General features: G+C 30.7%; 4 protein-coding genes across 8 annotated transcripts in view; 2 read left to right on the forward strand and 2 right to left on the reverse strand.

Moving 5' to 3' along the window:
- Positions 1-614: 614 nt before the first annotated feature.
- ZC3H3 (zinc finger CCCH domain-containing protein 3) lies at positions 615-7,330 on the forward strand. 2 transcript variants are annotated; one of them, XM_018444820.1, is made up of 7 exons: positions 615-931; positions 3,709-4,591; positions 4,657-4,757; positions 4,855-5,017; positions 5,111-5,269; positions 6,010-6,205; positions 6,866-7,330. In XM_018444820.1, exons 1-7 carry the CDS (start codon positions 868-870, stop codon positions 7,274-7,276), a joined length of 1,977 nt encoding a protein of 658 aa, XP_018300322.1. In that variant the 5' UTR covers positions 615-867; the 3' UTR covers positions 7,277-7,330. The 2 variants fall into 2 exon arrangements, with proteins under 2 accessions (XP_018300322.1, XP_018300323.1); XM_018444821.1 differs by having other exon boundaries at positions 4,669-4,757.
- A 1,314-nt stretch (positions 7,331-8,644) lies between these two features.
- On the reverse strand, positions 8,645-10,783 carry LOC108720704 (LETM1 domain-containing protein 1). 3 transcript variants are annotated; one of them, XM_018444839.1, is made up of 4 exons: positions 10,357-10,783; positions 9,425-10,219; positions 9,178-9,327; positions 8,645-8,827 (listed from the first exon to the last, which is right to left on the reverse strand). In XM_018444839.1, the coding sequence occupies exons 2-4, from the start codon at positions 10,169-10,171 to the stop codon at positions 8,648-8,650; spliced, it is 1,077 nt and encodes a 358-aa protein (XP_018300341.1). In that variant the 5' UTR covers positions 10,172-10,219; positions 10,357-10,783; the 3' UTR covers positions 8,645-8,647. The 3 variants fall into 3 exon arrangements, with proteins under 3 accessions (XP_018300341.1, XP_018300342.1, XP_018300343.1); XM_018444840.1 differs by having other exon boundaries at positions 9,425-10,271; XM_018444841.1 differs by having other exon boundaries at positions 9,425-10,286.
- Positions 10,784-11,114: 331 nt separating this feature from the next.
- LOC108720703 (26S proteasome non-ATPase regulatory subunit 5) lies at positions 11,115-13,354 on the forward strand. Its single transcript, XM_018444838.1, has 2 exons — positions 11,115-11,388; positions 11,947-13,354. Exons 1-2 carry the CDS (start codon positions 11,201-11,203, stop codon positions 13,274-13,276), a joined length of 1,518 nt encoding a protein of 505 aa, XP_018300340.1. The 5' UTR covers positions 11,115-11,200; the 3' UTR covers positions 13,277-13,354.
- A 301-nt stretch (positions 13,355-13,655) lies between these two features.
- The window catches only part of LOC108720673 (nose resistant to fluoxetine protein 6), a 17,684-nt gene continuing 14,775 nt past the window's right edge, over positions 13,656-16,564 (reverse strand). Inside the window, exons 5-10 of one of the 2 annotated variants that reach the window (XM_018444794.1) lie at positions 16,259-16,354; positions 15,164-15,723; positions 14,607-14,912; positions 14,260-14,434; positions 14,005-14,147; positions 13,656-13,928 (exon numbers count right to left, since the gene is read on the reverse strand). In XM_018444794.1, coding sequence (XP_018300296.1) covers positions 13,800-13,928; positions 14,005-14,147; positions 14,260-14,434; positions 14,607-14,912; positions 15,164-15,723; positions 16,259-16,354 — 1,409 coding nt within the window. In that variant the 3' untranslated portion in view covers positions 13,656-13,799. Of the gene's footprint in view, positions 13,929-14,004; positions 14,148-14,259; positions 14,435-14,606; positions 14,913-15,163; positions 15,724-16,258; positions 16,388-16,564 lie in introns of both variants that reach the window. The other variant, XM_018444793.1, reaches the window with a different exon arrangement.

Genomic DNA, 16,564 nt, shown 5'->3' on the forward strand with positions numbered 1-16,564 from the left:
TCTCGGACGGATTTCTAGCATCGTGGACACTGGGCTTAAGACCCTACGAATGCTACGACTTCTATTGTAGACCCCGCATTAAACGCGATAGATAGTCTCTTTAGTCACATGATAGAAATTGACAAATATCAAGCGCCAATTTTGATCACATGATCTATTTTGACGCTGAAAATGAGCGTCGAGCGTCAGCATGAAAAGGCACCTTTAACAATAAGTGGAACGCAGCCTTTAGGATGAAATCACACGGTGCAGAAAAAGACTGTGGAATAGAGAATGCGTCATTGAAGCAACCAATCAGCGCTATTCCGAATAGTTCTGAATAGCGTTGATTGGTTGTTTCAATGACGCATTCTCTATTCTGCAGTCTTTTTCCGCACCGTGTGATTTCACCCTTATAGATCTAATGACTTTAGCGCATCCTTGAAATTATTAAGCCCTGCGCACAATAGAAGGAATAAGAAATTAGGAATAAAGAATAAACGATTTCAACCTATCAGAAACCGTGTATTCTGATGTATCTGATTTCTGATTGGTTAAAATCGTTTATTCTTTGTTCCTAATTCCTTATTCCTTCTATTATGCGCAGGGTCATACTTGGCTTCTTCCATCATGATCTAACCTTCAACGTGTAATCCCAAGTTTGACACGAGAACAGCTGCTTTACGTCCGTTGTTAACAGTCTTGAATAACTTAAATATTCTCAAAGGATTTAAAAAGCCAGGATAAAAGCCTTTTTTAATCCGAAAGTGTAGACATCTGAGAGATTCAGTAAAGAAGAAGAAAAAGGAATTGAAGGACACGGATCTCATTTCAAAAAAACAGGCGTCGCGAAATCTCTTATGTGACCCTTTCACCGAAATTCTAAAAATGGGAGTTCCATCATCTGCAAGCACGGAAGTCAATATACTGAACGAGATTCATTATTTAAAAAGTAAGTTTGCAACTTTTCGGGAATAAAAGAGTAACTTGATCTTTCGTTATGCAAAATAAAGCCCAAGAATATGTACATATGTAGTTTAATCCATTTATATTTTGCATTTTTAACAGTACGCTGGTAGTTTATTAATAGATTTTATTAGAATGTTACGGCATTAAATGTATTTACATTCTGCCAGCAGAATCTATTGATAATCTGACAGCAGATTGCCACTAATAACAGAAATCACTAGTAATTTGTCCTTTCATAAATATTTAAGTGGAATATATTATTTAAATGGTTAAAAAATTTTACTCGATTTCTGTAATCATATTGTTAACAAATTTTGTTATATTTCTGTTTGATTTTCATTCAAATATAGAGAGAACTGAAATATAGAGAATTTTGTAACAACAAAATATAAGATTTAATAGAAATTAAATACCTATACCGGTCGAAACTGGATCTTTAATGCTTATAAATAATTCAATATGAATTATATATATATATGTGTGTACTATATATGTACATGCATATAAACCATATTTATAGTCATTTGAACTGTGCGCTGAATTGGTTTCCCGTTTACAGTTTTTCAGTACATTAACGTCTTTCTAATATGATGCCTGATTGAGCATCAAATTATTAAAAATTGCTTGTCAATTTAATTTGTGATATTATTACAATAGTTTAATTGCATTTATAGGTCTGGAAAACCAATTCAGTGCACAGTTCGAATGACTACAAATATAGTATTTATGCATGTACATATATAGTACACACCCACATACAACCCACCTACACACACACACACACACAACAGAGGAGAGTGATCTAAATCGAACCTATTTGCAGTTTTTGCTCTCTATAAGATGTAAATAAAGTCCGATTGTAAAATCGAAGGTGCCGTTGGAAAGATCATTTAATTCTCTTCATTTTTACTTTAGATTATTTTGACGTATCTCTCACCTGTGTTAAACTATAATGGAAAATGTAAAAACGCTTTTTCCGGTTTTTCCGGAACCATCGGTTCCAAATCGGACCATCAAACCCCTGGTTCAGTTCGAAAACTCCTATTTTTATGGATTTTTAAATAGAATTTTAAAATATTTCAATGTTTTTCTTAGTATTGAGTAAAAACGAGCAATTTAACAATCAAAGATAAACATTTTTTCGGAAAAAGAAATTACTGACTGTTTATATTATTAGAATTGAAACCAATAAAACTCATCTGAGTCTGATGACTCATGATATTTTACTGATTTAATTGCTTGGACCAGATCTGATCAGCCGATCACCAGTACTACAACCAGGCCTATAAGTTATTCACTGTACTGTCCAATTTGGACACGAGTCCTTTCGAACTTTGGAACACATTTTATAATAAACCGCAAAAGTGATCATGAAATGTTTGATATTTTTGAATTCTACACTCTTTAATTATCTTAAATCAATTATTTTTCAAATTTTTAACACTTTTTAAATAATGATTTACAAGGATTTTCTTTTTTAAAAAAATTTTCGCACAATGGCTGAAAATACATATTTGCATCTGTTTTATGAATGTTATGATAGAGAACTGTCAAACTGCTTTCACATGTTCGGTGTCTTATAAGGACTTTACATTATAAATAGTACGCAAATCTGCTTAATCGTATTCATTTAAATTAAAAAGGTCCTATTTGGAACACGGTCCGGTTTATACCATTCTCCCCTATATAGAGTTCACATTGAAATATTTAAAAGCATTAAAAATTCAGCTTTGACCGGTAGAGGCATTTAATTTCTAGTTCGTATTGGTTGTGTTCTCACATGTACAGTCTAAAATAAAATTCTTATTGTTTATACAAAATTTACACAATACGTTTCAATGTCAAAAACAAAATTTAATTTTGATCCGCTCTCGGAAACAAACTGTACTAAAGAGAATAACAACAAAAGATAATGACGAGAGTAAATCAGTTAACAGTGAAAGTTGCTGGCAAATAGTTTGAATTATATTAACAGTGATGATAATGTGATCTTATATAAGCATTGGTTTAAATTGGTTAAAGATATTTCTTATACTTCAAATATCAACAGAAATGTATTTGTTCTAAATGAGCCTTTATGGCCTGATTTCATCAATGTAAGATTAATTTTAATCTCGGTTTAATTTATTCTTTATTTTTTTCTAATTTTTAGAATTAGAAAAAGATAAACAGTAAGTTAAGTAATAACCAAGATTAAAGTTGATTATATATTGATAGAATCTATTCTATAACTCTTCATAGTATCCTTACATTAACTATGTTTATATGTCATCATTAAGTAGGTTTAGTAACATTAGTAGTTGTTATCTACTGATGTAAAATATATAAACGCTAATTAAATTCGGTTTTATTACACCAATTGTCAGAAAAAAAAACTGAATTTAACTAGCGTTTATATGGCATTTTAAATCAGTAACAACTTACAGATGTTATTAAATCCAATTAATGGTGACATATAAATGTAGCCGTTATTATTGTGCAAGTTTTATACATAAAAATTGTGCAATGACAATATAACGATACCGACACTGTCATAAAGAGTTACAGAATATGGGCTTAAGTTGTTTATTAGGATTAAAATAATAAGCTTTTCAAAATTCCTTGATCTTTATTACAGGCTTTTTTCTACATGTTGTTAAGATTCTCACGAAATATCTTAACCTTATCTTAACAAGGTTTAATCTATCGTTATAAGACAATTTTTTTCTTGCTCGACAATGTAGAATTATATGAGATTAATTATCTTATATATAATTACAGGTCAGATAGAGCAATATAAACAAAAGACACAAATAATTTTGCAGTCCAATGAGAAAACTAACTGTTTCAACAGAAAATTTAAATTCGTAAAACCAAAAGTTCAATCAGATCTGGTTTGCCATTCTTCTTTGAGTTCTAAAATGTTACCTGAGACCTCAACTAAAAATGTACATGTAAATTCTACATTGCTCACCACAAATGTTCACGTTAATCCTAATTTTAAACCACAAAAATCAACAGTACATATCAATCCAAATATCCATGCTAAACCTTTAATACATATTAATCCAAAAGTGATGCATGATATTTCTAATTCAAATCAAAAACTACAAAATAATATATGTATAACAAATACAAGTACAACAAAAACAAATACAAATAATAATACTGGACAAACGAATATCAAAAGATCTATATACGTTAATCCAACATTATTGAAAAAATTATCTTCCAAAGAAAAGTTGACGAATCCTAAAGAATCAGTTGCAATTGAACGACCTGTTTGTTCAAGATTGAAGTTTGTAAAAAATATCGATAATCGAAAGATTTCTCCAAAGAAGACTAGTAATTCTAGTATTATACTTCTATCACGTAGAAAACTCGTGAGAGTATCTACTACGAAAAACACATCAAAAATTTCTCCATTGCATCAACGTAAATTATTGAAACATGCAGAGTTAAAAGATAAAAAATTAGGGACAACGCAAAAATCTATAAAAATGAAACCATTCATAAGTAACACATTACAATCTTCAAACATGGTACTTAATTTATCAAAATCAAATATCGATAAATCTAAAGTGACCAAATATAAGATAGACAGAACTGCGTTGCATGTATCAAAAGCTAAAGAAATTGGTCTGTCAGAAAGGACGAAAGTTATGTAAGTAACGCACTTATTTTTATATGTAATAAGTTATAAAATAAATAATTTATGAAATGGGAAAGTTTATATTACAGAAACGACACAAAGAAACTTGTTACTATTGGTGGTATTGTCTATAGAGCTTCCAAAAACAAATTAATTCGAAGGAACTCTTTATTAAAACGTATGTGTATTGTTTCGTGTTTTATTTTATTAGTATTACGTATACAATGTTTTATAATTTGTAAATATATATTTTATTAATTTTTCTGGAAAATCAGGAAAACGATCGATCAATGGAAAGAATGATAAATTTGTTAGTTTTAATAAAAAACAACGAATGAGCAAAGAAAATTTAAATCGCACATCAGAAACGGACATTAGTAGCAAAACAAAATTTGCTTTCAACGTATCTCCGAAAGTTACTTACAAAAATAGTATCAGGTACAAGTAATATACATATATATCATTTAAAACTATATACAAACTAAAGTGAATTCATTATTATTGGTTTTTGACACAAATTTTTTGTTTTAGCAATAAAGCAAAACAACGAAGTATACGAATTCTACGAAATAAAATGCACAAAAATAACCAGCCTTGCTTAATTTATCAACGATTTGGATCTTGTCCAAATTATGAAAATGGAACATGTCCTAAACGACATGATAAAAATCAGGTGTCGCTTTGCAAAAAGTAAATTAATATTTGAAATATTAAATATATCTCTCATATTTCTTCTATACATTATATCATTATATTAATGTTCTTAATTTGTCTATATCAAGCAGATATTTATTGGAATTATGTCAAAGCTAAATGCAGGATTGATTTTAATTCAACCATATAATATTTAGAGAAATGTAGTAATATTTATTTGCTCATAGAATTGTCGAATCAAGATTAAAAACTTGTTTTTTTTTAATAGAAATCAAATTTTTATTACAATATTAATGATATTTTATCAAATGTATTTTATAGTTCTCTGACAACAAGATATTTTCAAACTCCCTACAAATTCTATTTTTTAATTTAGATATTTTATATTAAAAAATTTCAAATTCGTTTAGTAATGAAATTCATTGCTAGTAACATTGCCAGAGAATCTTTATCTTTCACGTTTAAACTTTTTCATTAAATAATCTTACATTCTTTCCTGGAATAAGTATATCATTAGTTGATACCAACAACTGCATGAAAGATATAAACGAACTTTGTCGATTCTTTTTTGAAAACAATTCTTTTAGTGTTTCCTTTAGTATTTCTCCAAAAATCATCTGATTAAGTTAAAATGAATCTTCTAGTTATATTATGAGTATTATTACTGTAGTACGGTAATATAAGAAATTGCAAAATTCTTTATTTCTTTATCTATGATAAAGCAAGATTCAGGAAAATGAATTTTAAATCATGCAATTTTGTTTAAATATATCCAGTTTTCTGCAAGGGAAGTGTTTCTTAAACAAATGCTCTTTATCTCACGATGTTGGACCTGAAAAAATGCCTACATGCAAGTACTTCCTCGATGGCTGCTGCACAAGAGATGCCTGTCCTTATCTTCATGTTAAAGTGTCTTCTAACACTTCAATCTGCATAGATTTTCTACAAGGATATTGTGCTAAAGGAAATAAGGTAACTGCATAGTCTTTTGTATTTTAACTGATTACTCATATGGTACATTATTTACATTAATTTATTATTTATATAAAAAATTTTTTTTTTATTTTTTATTTAATTTGCATTACACAATGCAAATTTTTTTAAATAAAAGATTTCAGATATGTAGCTCGCGGGCCGCAAGTGATCAATTATATAACGTATATGATATAGATAGATTTTTTTGGCAAAATTAAATTAACAGGACTGATAATATCCGATCATCGATATGCAGAAAAGCAAGTTATAAAAAAGTATATAATCATATTAAAGCTAGCGACATGATACATGTTTTCTTGTTGGATTGCTTGTGTTTAGTAAATTATTAGAATTGCATCACAGAACAAAATGTTTAGTAATTTACTAAAATGCAAACAAGCAAAAAAACATACATTGTGTGTGCCATCGGTTTAACACATAGAAATTTATTTTCTTATAGTTAATGATAATTGACTTGTGTAGCTCCCGTGTGGATATGAGTCTGAGATCACTAACATAAAAAAAAAGAAAAAATGCTTTAATAAAATTAGGTTTAAGGTGATTTTTAATTATAACAACCAGATGCCTTATGCAAATGTCATAACGACTCGTAATAATAGTTTGTAAAACGTAGAGTACTGATTTGTTCTCCTATAGTGTCAACGGCGTCACGAGTATCTTTGTCCTGAATTTAACAAGTCGGGAAATTGCAGCAAAGGTGAGTGTTGTCCTTATCCTCATAAATCGCATTCCTCTAATTCCGAAAAAAACGCTAAGTATTTGAACAAAATACATGATACGCAAAAATATCATGCCACAGATGGTAATTCCGAGAATTCAAATTCAGAAGGCCGATTAAGATATTATGAATTAACTGGTTTATCTGAAGAACCAAAGAAAAAGAAAGAAATTCAAATTGATTCTATAAAGCAAATTAAAATTAATAAAATTAAAGAAAATGAATCCTCATGCAAAGAAGATAAACGTGAATTAGGGATAACGGTTTATGATCATAATGTAAAAAAGAAAGTTTCTATTGGCGGTTATATCCCTATTGATCATCTTTAATTAACATTTGTATATAATATTATTTTTTAGTACATAATTTTTAATTTAAGAATCTTAAATTAAATCAAGGCAATTATTTCATTCAAAACATATGTGTTTGGAGATCTCACTTTTGATGTATTCACTATAAAATTTCATAAAAAATTTTTCATATGATATTTCATATAGTAAATCATATATACATTTATTACAGTTTTTTATTTTATAATGATATTTACAATACGTTATTATATTCTATTATAAGTAATTTTCATATCTGATGCTAAACAAATGAGTATTTGATATATTGCGAGATATATATATATATATATAATCTATATCACAATATACCAGGTACTAATCTGTGTATCGAAGATAACCTTAGAATATTTGTTATAACGGTCGATTATCTCGGATATAGTATAAATACATTACAAATATTAATTTATAGTACAAATTACATTGTAAATATATGTTATAAAAATATATATATTTATAATAAAAAATAATTTATTAGTTAAAAAAATTTTTCACTTTTAATGAATTGTTTATGATAGCAAGCAAAACTTCGTATGATCTTATCATGTATTTATCTATTATCCTATATAAAATTTTCGAGCCATTTTTCTATGTACTTGACAAATGTGAAATACTTTTACTTTGTCATCTGATAGAAGTGAGAATAATTTAATTGTACATTTTATGACAAAATATTTAAGGAACTTAATGAAAAGAAGAATAGTGAAATATAATAATTAGTGTACTTAAACATGTTCTGGGTTCGGATTTTAAGAAAAATTATGAGTTATACACATTGCTGATAGTTATTCAATATCTTAAACTATTTGGTGATCTATATTTTTTACTTCTAAATACTTTATAGTATTTATTAGATTTAAACTTGAATTGAGATATCATTTGTTTGGACTCATCATTTGACGAGCCAAACAAATAAAATGCTTACTGATTATTAATTTGCTTATCTTTTGTTAATACTGATCTGCCTGCGAATTTTTTTATTGAAATATTTCTTTCTTTCTCTTATTGTTTCATCATTTTTAAATTAGAATAGCATTTATTTTTCTTTATAATAACGAAGCTTATGTTATAATACTTAATTGTATAACAGTATGTTAAATTGTATTTAAAATAGAGAGTTAGGTTTTATATAGTTTTATACAAAATAAAATGCGATAATGACGCACACACGCATGCACACATGACATGTATATATAATTATAAAATTTGTATGTTGGTATGTATATTTAAATAAATAAATATAAATAGATACAAATGATTCGTATATTTCTTTGGTATAAATAGAATAACATTTACCATATTAAACATTACAGTTAGCATCAAAACTAAAAAATTCTAAAACTTGTCGATTTTTCAACTATATATAAGAGTCCAATTTGTTGAATGATTATAAGCTAATAAAATAGGGCTATGTAATAATAAAGATAAATTATTTTGGTCGACAGACGCTGATACTATTAACCATTGGTCAAGCCAGCTTCTCATACTTTCTATAGACATATTTGCAGGATTTACGCCTCTAAAGGATAATGCCTGAAAAGTAAATTCATAATAAACTAACACCAATACATCTTTTGTATCAGTATACATTCTATTTAAACAAAATGTATTAAATTGTCAATTGTAGATTGTAATTCAAAATTTAATATTAAGTGTATATAAAATATATACACGTAGGTATGTAAAAATTTAATAATTGCAATTATAATTTACATATGACTTTTTCAAAATAAAAGAAAGGAAATTACGTTAGAATAATGAAGACGAATCATATTTTGTGTATAAGTTACAAATAAATAAGAATAAATAAGAAAATAAATTCTTTCATATTAAAAAATAATTTTTTTATATTCTAAAAGCGTCAATCTAACAAAAGTATCTACCCATCGCATTGCTTCGTTGGACATTTCTTTTATTCCTCCCTCTCGTATGATAGCACGATCCATTCGCAATATTAACATACCCCTCTCCGTCAATCTTTTCCTCTTGAAAGGTCTCCATAGTGACATACCATGTATTGCCAACAATTCTTTCTGGAAGGTGTATACATATATCTATATTATGACAAACTTTCAATCAAAGGAGGATGAATTCATATTCAGAAGTAACGAGTGCAATTTGTGGACTTACCAGGTGTTTCCTTTTGAGATTATTAAGGGAATATGGTGAGCCTAAAAAGAGCTTGGAACAAGTTATGATATTGTTGGTGGTTGGATGTGTACCACTTCCTAAGCAAGCTATAACGTCTCGCCATTTTATCTTGAGTGTTTCATCCTTGATGCTTTTGAGCTCCATCTGCATGCACCTCAACAGTGGTCTATTGTGCTTCAACCTCGCCTTGTGATCGAATAACATGAATTCTAGCTTCTGTTGCAGCGTCCAGTAGTGCGACGTTAATAAGTAACGTGGAAAATACAGGGCTAGAGGGAAAATAATATAATTCGTAAATGGCGCAGCCGACAGCAGAAACAACGGCAAGAGCTTTCGCAGATCTCTCGGCATCGTGTGCATCAGCTGCAGCTGCTCTCGTGTTAAGCTATTTACGCCGTTCGATCCCTGCTTCTTTATCGCAGTAACGAAACTTTTTAAGTCTGTGTATACATCTCTGGTACCAACGCTGAACACACGGTACATCTGCATCGTACGCGGAAACTTACGCTCCAGCGTATGCTCATAGTTCTTGATGTAATTTATGTACCTGCCGAACCAGTACCATTTGAGATTGGCCACTTTCTTGGATTTCTCAGTCTCTCCGTCTACTTTCACAAGACTCCGTTGTGAAAATAAGGTCACGTTGTGGAAAATAGGATTGCGTTTTAAGAGCTCCAATTTGTTTACGCCCTCACGCACAAATGTTCTTGATATTATTTTGTACATTTTAAGATCGAGCCTTCACTGGGAAAACGAATACATTTCCACGGTAACCTAGAAAAATCTTCTTTTGATCCACCTCTGAAGCTTCTTAACTCCAAAAAAACTATTGAAGCATATCCTTTACATTAATAAACCTTGGTTTATCGCAATCCATTAGAAATTATATTTATTATGATCACAATACGTACCTATAACGGTTATATCCCTTCTAGCTCTGGAAACGCTAGTATTGTATTTTTCGTAATTGTATTCCCACTATATGCTGTTTCTTTAAATTACTCTTGTTGGATGCTGACATTGCGTAGAAAATGATGTTTTATATTTATATTTGCAGCTGGATATATAACACATTTCAGGGTCGATCAATTCATGACCAGGCGGAACGGAATCAGCGACTAACTCATTTACACTCAATTGTTGCTCATTTACACCTCATTTGCGATCAGATAATGTACATTCTACTGTATGTATTAAGGATGCGCGAGAATGCATTCCGTTTTACACATGATGCGTATAATGTGATTTTATTTTTTTTTTAATACTCGGTGAACAAAAGGATAAAATGATACATCATGCGTGAAGTGGAACACACTCTAAGTTCGTGTTGCTTAAAATAAAAATTTTTTTGCACTTAAAAAGAAAAATATATATTTGGGCGTTGAAGAGAAAGAAAGCGTAAATATTGAGCGTAAAAAGTACAAAATAATGTGAACAGATTTATAGTATTTGAGACTTTCGAGTGCAGTGAATTTGAAGTCAACCTAACCCTCAAAAGGTACCATGTGACCTCGTCCAATTAAAAAATAGAACATGTGACATTATTAGATGCGTTCGGGAAGACGCTATTAGCGCTATTCTATCATTTTATCCTTGTTTTACGTCTAATAAACAACGAAGATAGAATAACAGAAGTAGCGCTGATCGCGCCTCGCCGACGCACCATACTTCTGCATTAGGACGGTTAGGTTAGGTCGAATCCATTACATTCGAAAATAGTCGAAAACCTTGCTAGAAGAGTCAATTGTCAATGAGATGACTATGGCGGAGTGGTACCAAGCGAAAATCGTGCATCTATGCGAATTAGACAATGTTGAGGACAAAAAGGACGTTCTCACGGACATTAAAATCAAATTCAGCGCTTTGAACAATCGGGATGCCGAGCAGATCGCTCGTAGTTTGGACTACAGGCCATTCTATTCGCAGCTAACCTCGAACGACAGGTACGATGATAGGTGAAATTTCTGCAATTCTCATGGACGATAATTTATGTATATATATATATATATAATCCGTTAGTTACTGCTCATGTAAGCTTTAATCACTTATTTTTAAATGTACATGTTTTTGTCTTATTAATGCACGTTGAGCATTTACAGGGTGACAATCAGAAAGTTGTAAATAAATAACTTAATTATTTTGTAATAAATAGATACACGAAGTCATAGATGAATAATCTTTGTTTAAACTGATAAAATGATGAGTTTCTTTGGCAAAGTAGCATTATATTTATTTCATTCTGCTTATTACATTAAGTCATTTAATTTCAGTAGCTCCTTGATTGTCATATTGTATGTGTAAACAACCATCTTATTTGTATAACTTTGAAATCTTTTTATTTTATAATTACTTAAACTGTTACTTTATATGTGACTACTTTTTCTCTTAGAATATAATATTAAATTTTTACCTCTTATTATGAAAGTCTTATATTAATTACATAATATCATTCTAAAGTTTGCTACTAAGAACAAAAGGAATTCTACTTTTTTTTTTTACAGAGAAGTTATAGAGCAGATATGCGATATTCTGACCATCTTGTTCAGCATACTGGAACCTGGGGAAATTTATCAGAGATATTTAATTGAAGTATCTGCTTTAATAACTAATCCAAATGCAAGTGTGAGATTACTTGTGCTACATGAATTTTTGCGTACAGCTTTGCATCCGCAAAAGATATTTCAGTTACTCGCAGACACCACTCTTCTGATTTCAATTATAAACAGAATCAGCGATAACGACTTGAATGTCGCCGAATGCGCGATGAGCATAGTGAAAAAAATTGGAGAAAATCCAAATGGCCTACATATTTTGTATAAGGGTGAACTTCTGAGAACATTTGCCAGGCTGCTGCAGAACGATACTATTAGCTTTCGTGTTTATGAAGTGATTGTGGACATAGCCAAGATGTCTCAAGAGGCTTTGGAAGTATCGGCCCAGTCAGGCTTTCTGAACAGTTTAATCAATATTCTAGAAAACGAAGATATATTGCTTCAATTGAATGCCTTGGAAATATTAACTCAATTAGCTGTATTCGAAGAAGGTCTAAGTTATCTGGAGCAACAAGAGGTGTTGAGCAAGTTAGTCCAAAAAATATCACAAGTCAATGAGAATCCCTTGTCAAATCTTTTGATTCCCGGATTGATGAAGTTTTTCGGTAATGTTGCTCGTCACTGGCCCAACGAGTTGTTTGCCAGATATCCCGTGATAATCTCCGCGCTTTTCGATGTGATAGACAGTGGAGATCAGAATATCTTGGGTTCTGCATTAGATACTCTAGGATATGTGTCTGCGAGCATTGAAGGGAAGTATGCGTTGCAAGCTCTGGGAGATGCAATGCCGAGTGCTCTTAAGAAAATCGCTGAGATAGTACAGAGAATGCCGACGGCTTTGAGAATTCGCGGTTTGAACAACCTTGCCCTTGTATTCGAGGTCAAAAGAATCGAGCAGGACAATAGAATTTTGTCCCTAACGAAGCTGTGGTTTGATTCGCTGTGCGACGATCCATTGGGAATGATTGTAGCGATATGTAGACAACCGTTTGCTGATATGAGACAAGCTGGATTGGAGGTACTGGTGGTTATTAGTTCTCAAGTATGGGGACAAGAATACATATCCACATATCCTGGTTTGGTAGAGTTCCTATTAGATAGAAATATTGAATCGTTTAAAGAGTGTAAGGATGCAAAATACGAAGTTGTGAAATGTTTATCTCAAGCGGAGCGAAATATATTTGATGCCGACACTATGCAGAAATTCAAGCGATTTGTTAATGAAGGGCCATATTTTGTTGATGTTAATACAGAAGTTGCGATAGAGGGCGCTTTGTAAGGGAAAGGATAATAATTTTTCACATTAATATGTAATATTAATATTAAAGATTATGTTATGCATAGGATAATAACGTAAGCAAGTAAGAAACATAAATAAGTATTTATTTTTTATTTTATTCATAAAAAAGATATTGTTCAATAAAGATAGTACTCTTTTTATATATTCAATTGTTTTTGCATTTAATTTAAATAAGTTGATATTGAAGAGCGTATATATATTTACTCTTTTTTCCAGAGCATTTCTCTTCATTAATGAAATATTATCTATATTGAAATTTATATACAAAGAGAAATAATTTATTTTACATCTAGCAATACACAAAAAAGTCTACATATTTCTTACATATTTGAAACAAATCAAATAAATGGTATTAAAATACATGTGTATACATATAATAATGTTCGCGATATTTTATCATTGTTCTTCACAGATCTTTATGAAATCTATACATAATGTGTAAATAAGATCGTATAAATAATTGTACGGGAGTGTATGACATGTATTAAATATACTTTAATCTCTATTGTATACGTTTCCGCTTTTTCGGTGAGACAATCTTTAGCATACTGACCACCGGTGCTTCAAAGGCGATTGACAGTATAAACGACAATGTGTATGACAGCGATAGCTGCCCCAGAAATGTTATCATCTGAAAAATAAAGTGTTTTATGATAATTCGCTGTTAATTATTAATCATAATTTTTTTTCCTTATCTGTAGACTTACCATTATATCCTTCCCTAAGTGAAATGGAGAGTCTAGATTCATAGCGGTTAGACGAATCACAAGCGGATGAACTAGATAGGAGCAGTAAGTTACTCTGCTGAACGGATATAAGAGCGGCCATGATAGAATCTTATTTACGTATCCTGAAACAGAGTACTGATTTAATACCCCAGTGTAGTTCACGCAAATTGATCAGTCTAATGTTTATTACAGTTAATCCGATGATTCATCAATAAATATGTATTTATTTCTCACCGCCGTAGCCAGTACTACATGCTATTACGATCCACGCTAAACCTAGTGCCCACGCGCTGTGACTCAAAGATGAATACGCAGCTCCAGTGACAGGTGTAAGTTCTGCCTCATACAGACCATAAAGCAAACTCAAGAGACACGCAGAAGACAAGAGCCATCCAACAACGACGGTAGTCTAGAAATGATAAAATCTTTTCTAAGTAATAAAAAGTTTATAATTTTACGTCAAGGACGAATATTCAGGCGATCAAGTGTCATAAAGACCTAAAAGATATCACAATCTTTCACATTTTTTAAATTGTTTTAGACGCATTCGTCGAATTAATTTTCTCTTGGAAACATCATACCTTAGACATTTTCACTTTACAATCAGTCTTAAAGAGGAAGTAGCCGACGCTCATGCCAATCAAATAAGGACCTAATCTCGTCCACGGTTTATCGTAGATCTTGTCAAAGAGGGCCAACGGATCGTCCATGCTCGGCATATGATTATTAACTAAAGCGATATAGCCGGTAGTTATCCATGAGCTTACTAATAGACCGACTAACGCGCAAGCTGCGATTTTGAAGTGATTCGTAGCCAGTACCAAAATCACTCCACCCACAATATAGAACTGTGTATCGTCTGCTAAATACCAGCTCCAAAGCATACACTGTAATATTACAATGTAAACTTACATCTTCATTTGATGGAGATATAATAAGATTAGCAAATCCTCCAAAAAAGATCAATTAAAAAAGATTAGAGATCAAATTAGAAAGATAAATAGCATGAAATTGAAATTCTATATTATATAATTATTTTTATAAAATATTGCCTTATAAAAATAATTATGCAGTCAACATACGAAAAGTTTAAAGAATTATGAATTCTATAATAAGGAATAAATAAAAAAAAACACACCATTTGATCGACGGGAAACCAAGTATTGATATAGAGCAAATTCCTCCACCAATAATTGGGACAGTTATAGTGATCTGCTGTAGGAGGCTCAAAAACGGAATTTGTATAGAAATACTTCATCGAAATCTCGACTACACCCAGAATAAACATATACGGCGTGGTGAGCCTACAAAATCGATACACAAGGAGCCCAATAAATTTTAGGGTTCCTGCGGCGAAGCCTCGCGTGCCCTGCGTGAGTCTCTTTAGATCTCCCTTGGCATTGGTTCTGAAATACAGAAAGCTCACGAGCAAACCGCCCATGAAGAAAAATGTATCAACGCTGAAAGCGCCGTTTGTGATGGTCTGGAAGAGGAATCGCTTCTCTACCACTTTGCGATACTCCATGTTATCCGAATACTTAAAAACGATAATGCATGTATGCCCGAGAATGACCCAGGCCATTGATATCGCTCGGAGCCCGTGCACAGTGCTAATTGTGTCACTGCCAACATTACGGTCGCAGATGATCTTCACATTAGCAGGAACGGAGAAAGAAAGTAGAAATTCTTCGAAAATACCTGCAAAAATAATAGAAAAGTTGAAAGGTACGTTGTATCCACAACGGATATACTAATTAAAGAGAACAAATAAAATTATATCACGCAGTTATATAATTTTAATCTAAATCAAAAGAGGAATAATCTTATAATTATTAATTTCTATCTTTCTGTTTTGATTTAATCATTTAATTTTTATGATTAGAAATTAGAAAAAAGAATAATACTTTGAATATGAATATGTTATAACATATATATAAGTAAATTTATTATTTATAATTAATCTTTTTTTTAACTTTATTTTTAGTTAATTAATTTAGTTAATTAAATATATATTAAATTAAATCAATATAAATTAAAAACAGACGAAGAAAAATCTAATCTTGCTTATAATTTTATATATATATATATATATATACAGAATAAATGTTAAATTTTTAAGTTCACAAATTATTATAGATTTCTTGCGATTCATTTTAATTCATCGTTTGTTCTTTATGATATTTCTGGGGATGATATTTCTACACTTAATGGATAAGACAATGATTTAACATACTAAGATGTTGCTCTTCTTTGGTAGACGATTGCAAACCATTCTCGAGACCATTGTTATTATTAATCGACTGCACACCATTGCTATTAGAATCTGCCACTGGAACAGGAAGGTAGACCTCACCTTGAACAGCTACGGAATATAATAATAAATCATGTGACTTTTAATACCGTCCTTGTCTTGTCTGGTCTGTAAGTCGTGCATTATTAGTCTGTACTTCTACGGTATGAGGTATCTATTGCTATGTTAATTGTTTTCCAAAAATTACAACATTTCTCAGAATTATTATAGTATAAATTATATTATATA

Source organism: Mycetomoellerius zeteki, unplaced genomic scaffold (genome assembly GCF_001594055.1).
Source record: "Mycetomoellerius zeteki isolate Tzet28-1 unplaced genomic scaffold, Tzet1.0 scaffold155, whole genome shotgun sequence".
NCBI lineage: Eukaryota > Metazoa > Arthropoda > Insecta > Hymenoptera > Formicidae > Mycetomoellerius > Mycetomoellerius zeteki.

Excerpts from the sequence above, each read along its gene's own strand:
- ZC3H3 (XM_018444820.1), top strand. The coding sequence starts at position 868 with ATGGGAGTTCCATCATCTGCAAGCACGGAAGTCAATATACTGAACGAG. Across the intron at positions 4,592-4,656 it reads TCAGAAAGGACGAAAGTTAT|TTTATATTACAGAAACGACA; the intron begins GTAAGTAACGCA and ends GAAATGGGAAAG. Across the intron at positions 5,270-6,009 it reads CAGGTGTCGCTTTGCAAAAA|TTTTCTGCAAGGGAAGTGTT; the intron begins GTAAATTAATAT and ends AAATATATCCAG.
- LOC108720704 (XM_018444839.1), bottom strand. The coding sequence starts at position 10,171 with ATGTACAAAATAATATCAAGAACATTTGTGCGTGAGGGCGTAAACAAA. Across the intron at positions 9,328-9,424 it reads ATCTCAAAAGGAAACACCTG|AAAGAATTGTTGGCAATACA; the intron begins GTAAGTCCACAA and ends TACACCTTCCAG. Across the intron at positions 8,828-9,177 it reads CCAACGAAGCAATGCGATGG|GCATTATCCTTTAGAGGCGT; the intron begins GTAGATACTTTT and ends TTTACTTTTCAG.
- LOC108720703 (XM_018444838.1), top strand. The coding sequence starts at position 11,201 with ATGACTATGGCGGAGTGGTACCAAGCGAAAATCGTGCATCTATGCGAA. Across the intron at positions 11,389-11,946 it reads CAGCTAACCTCGAACGACAG|AGAAGTTATAGAGCAGATAT; the intron begins GTACGATGATAG and ends TTTTTTTTACAG.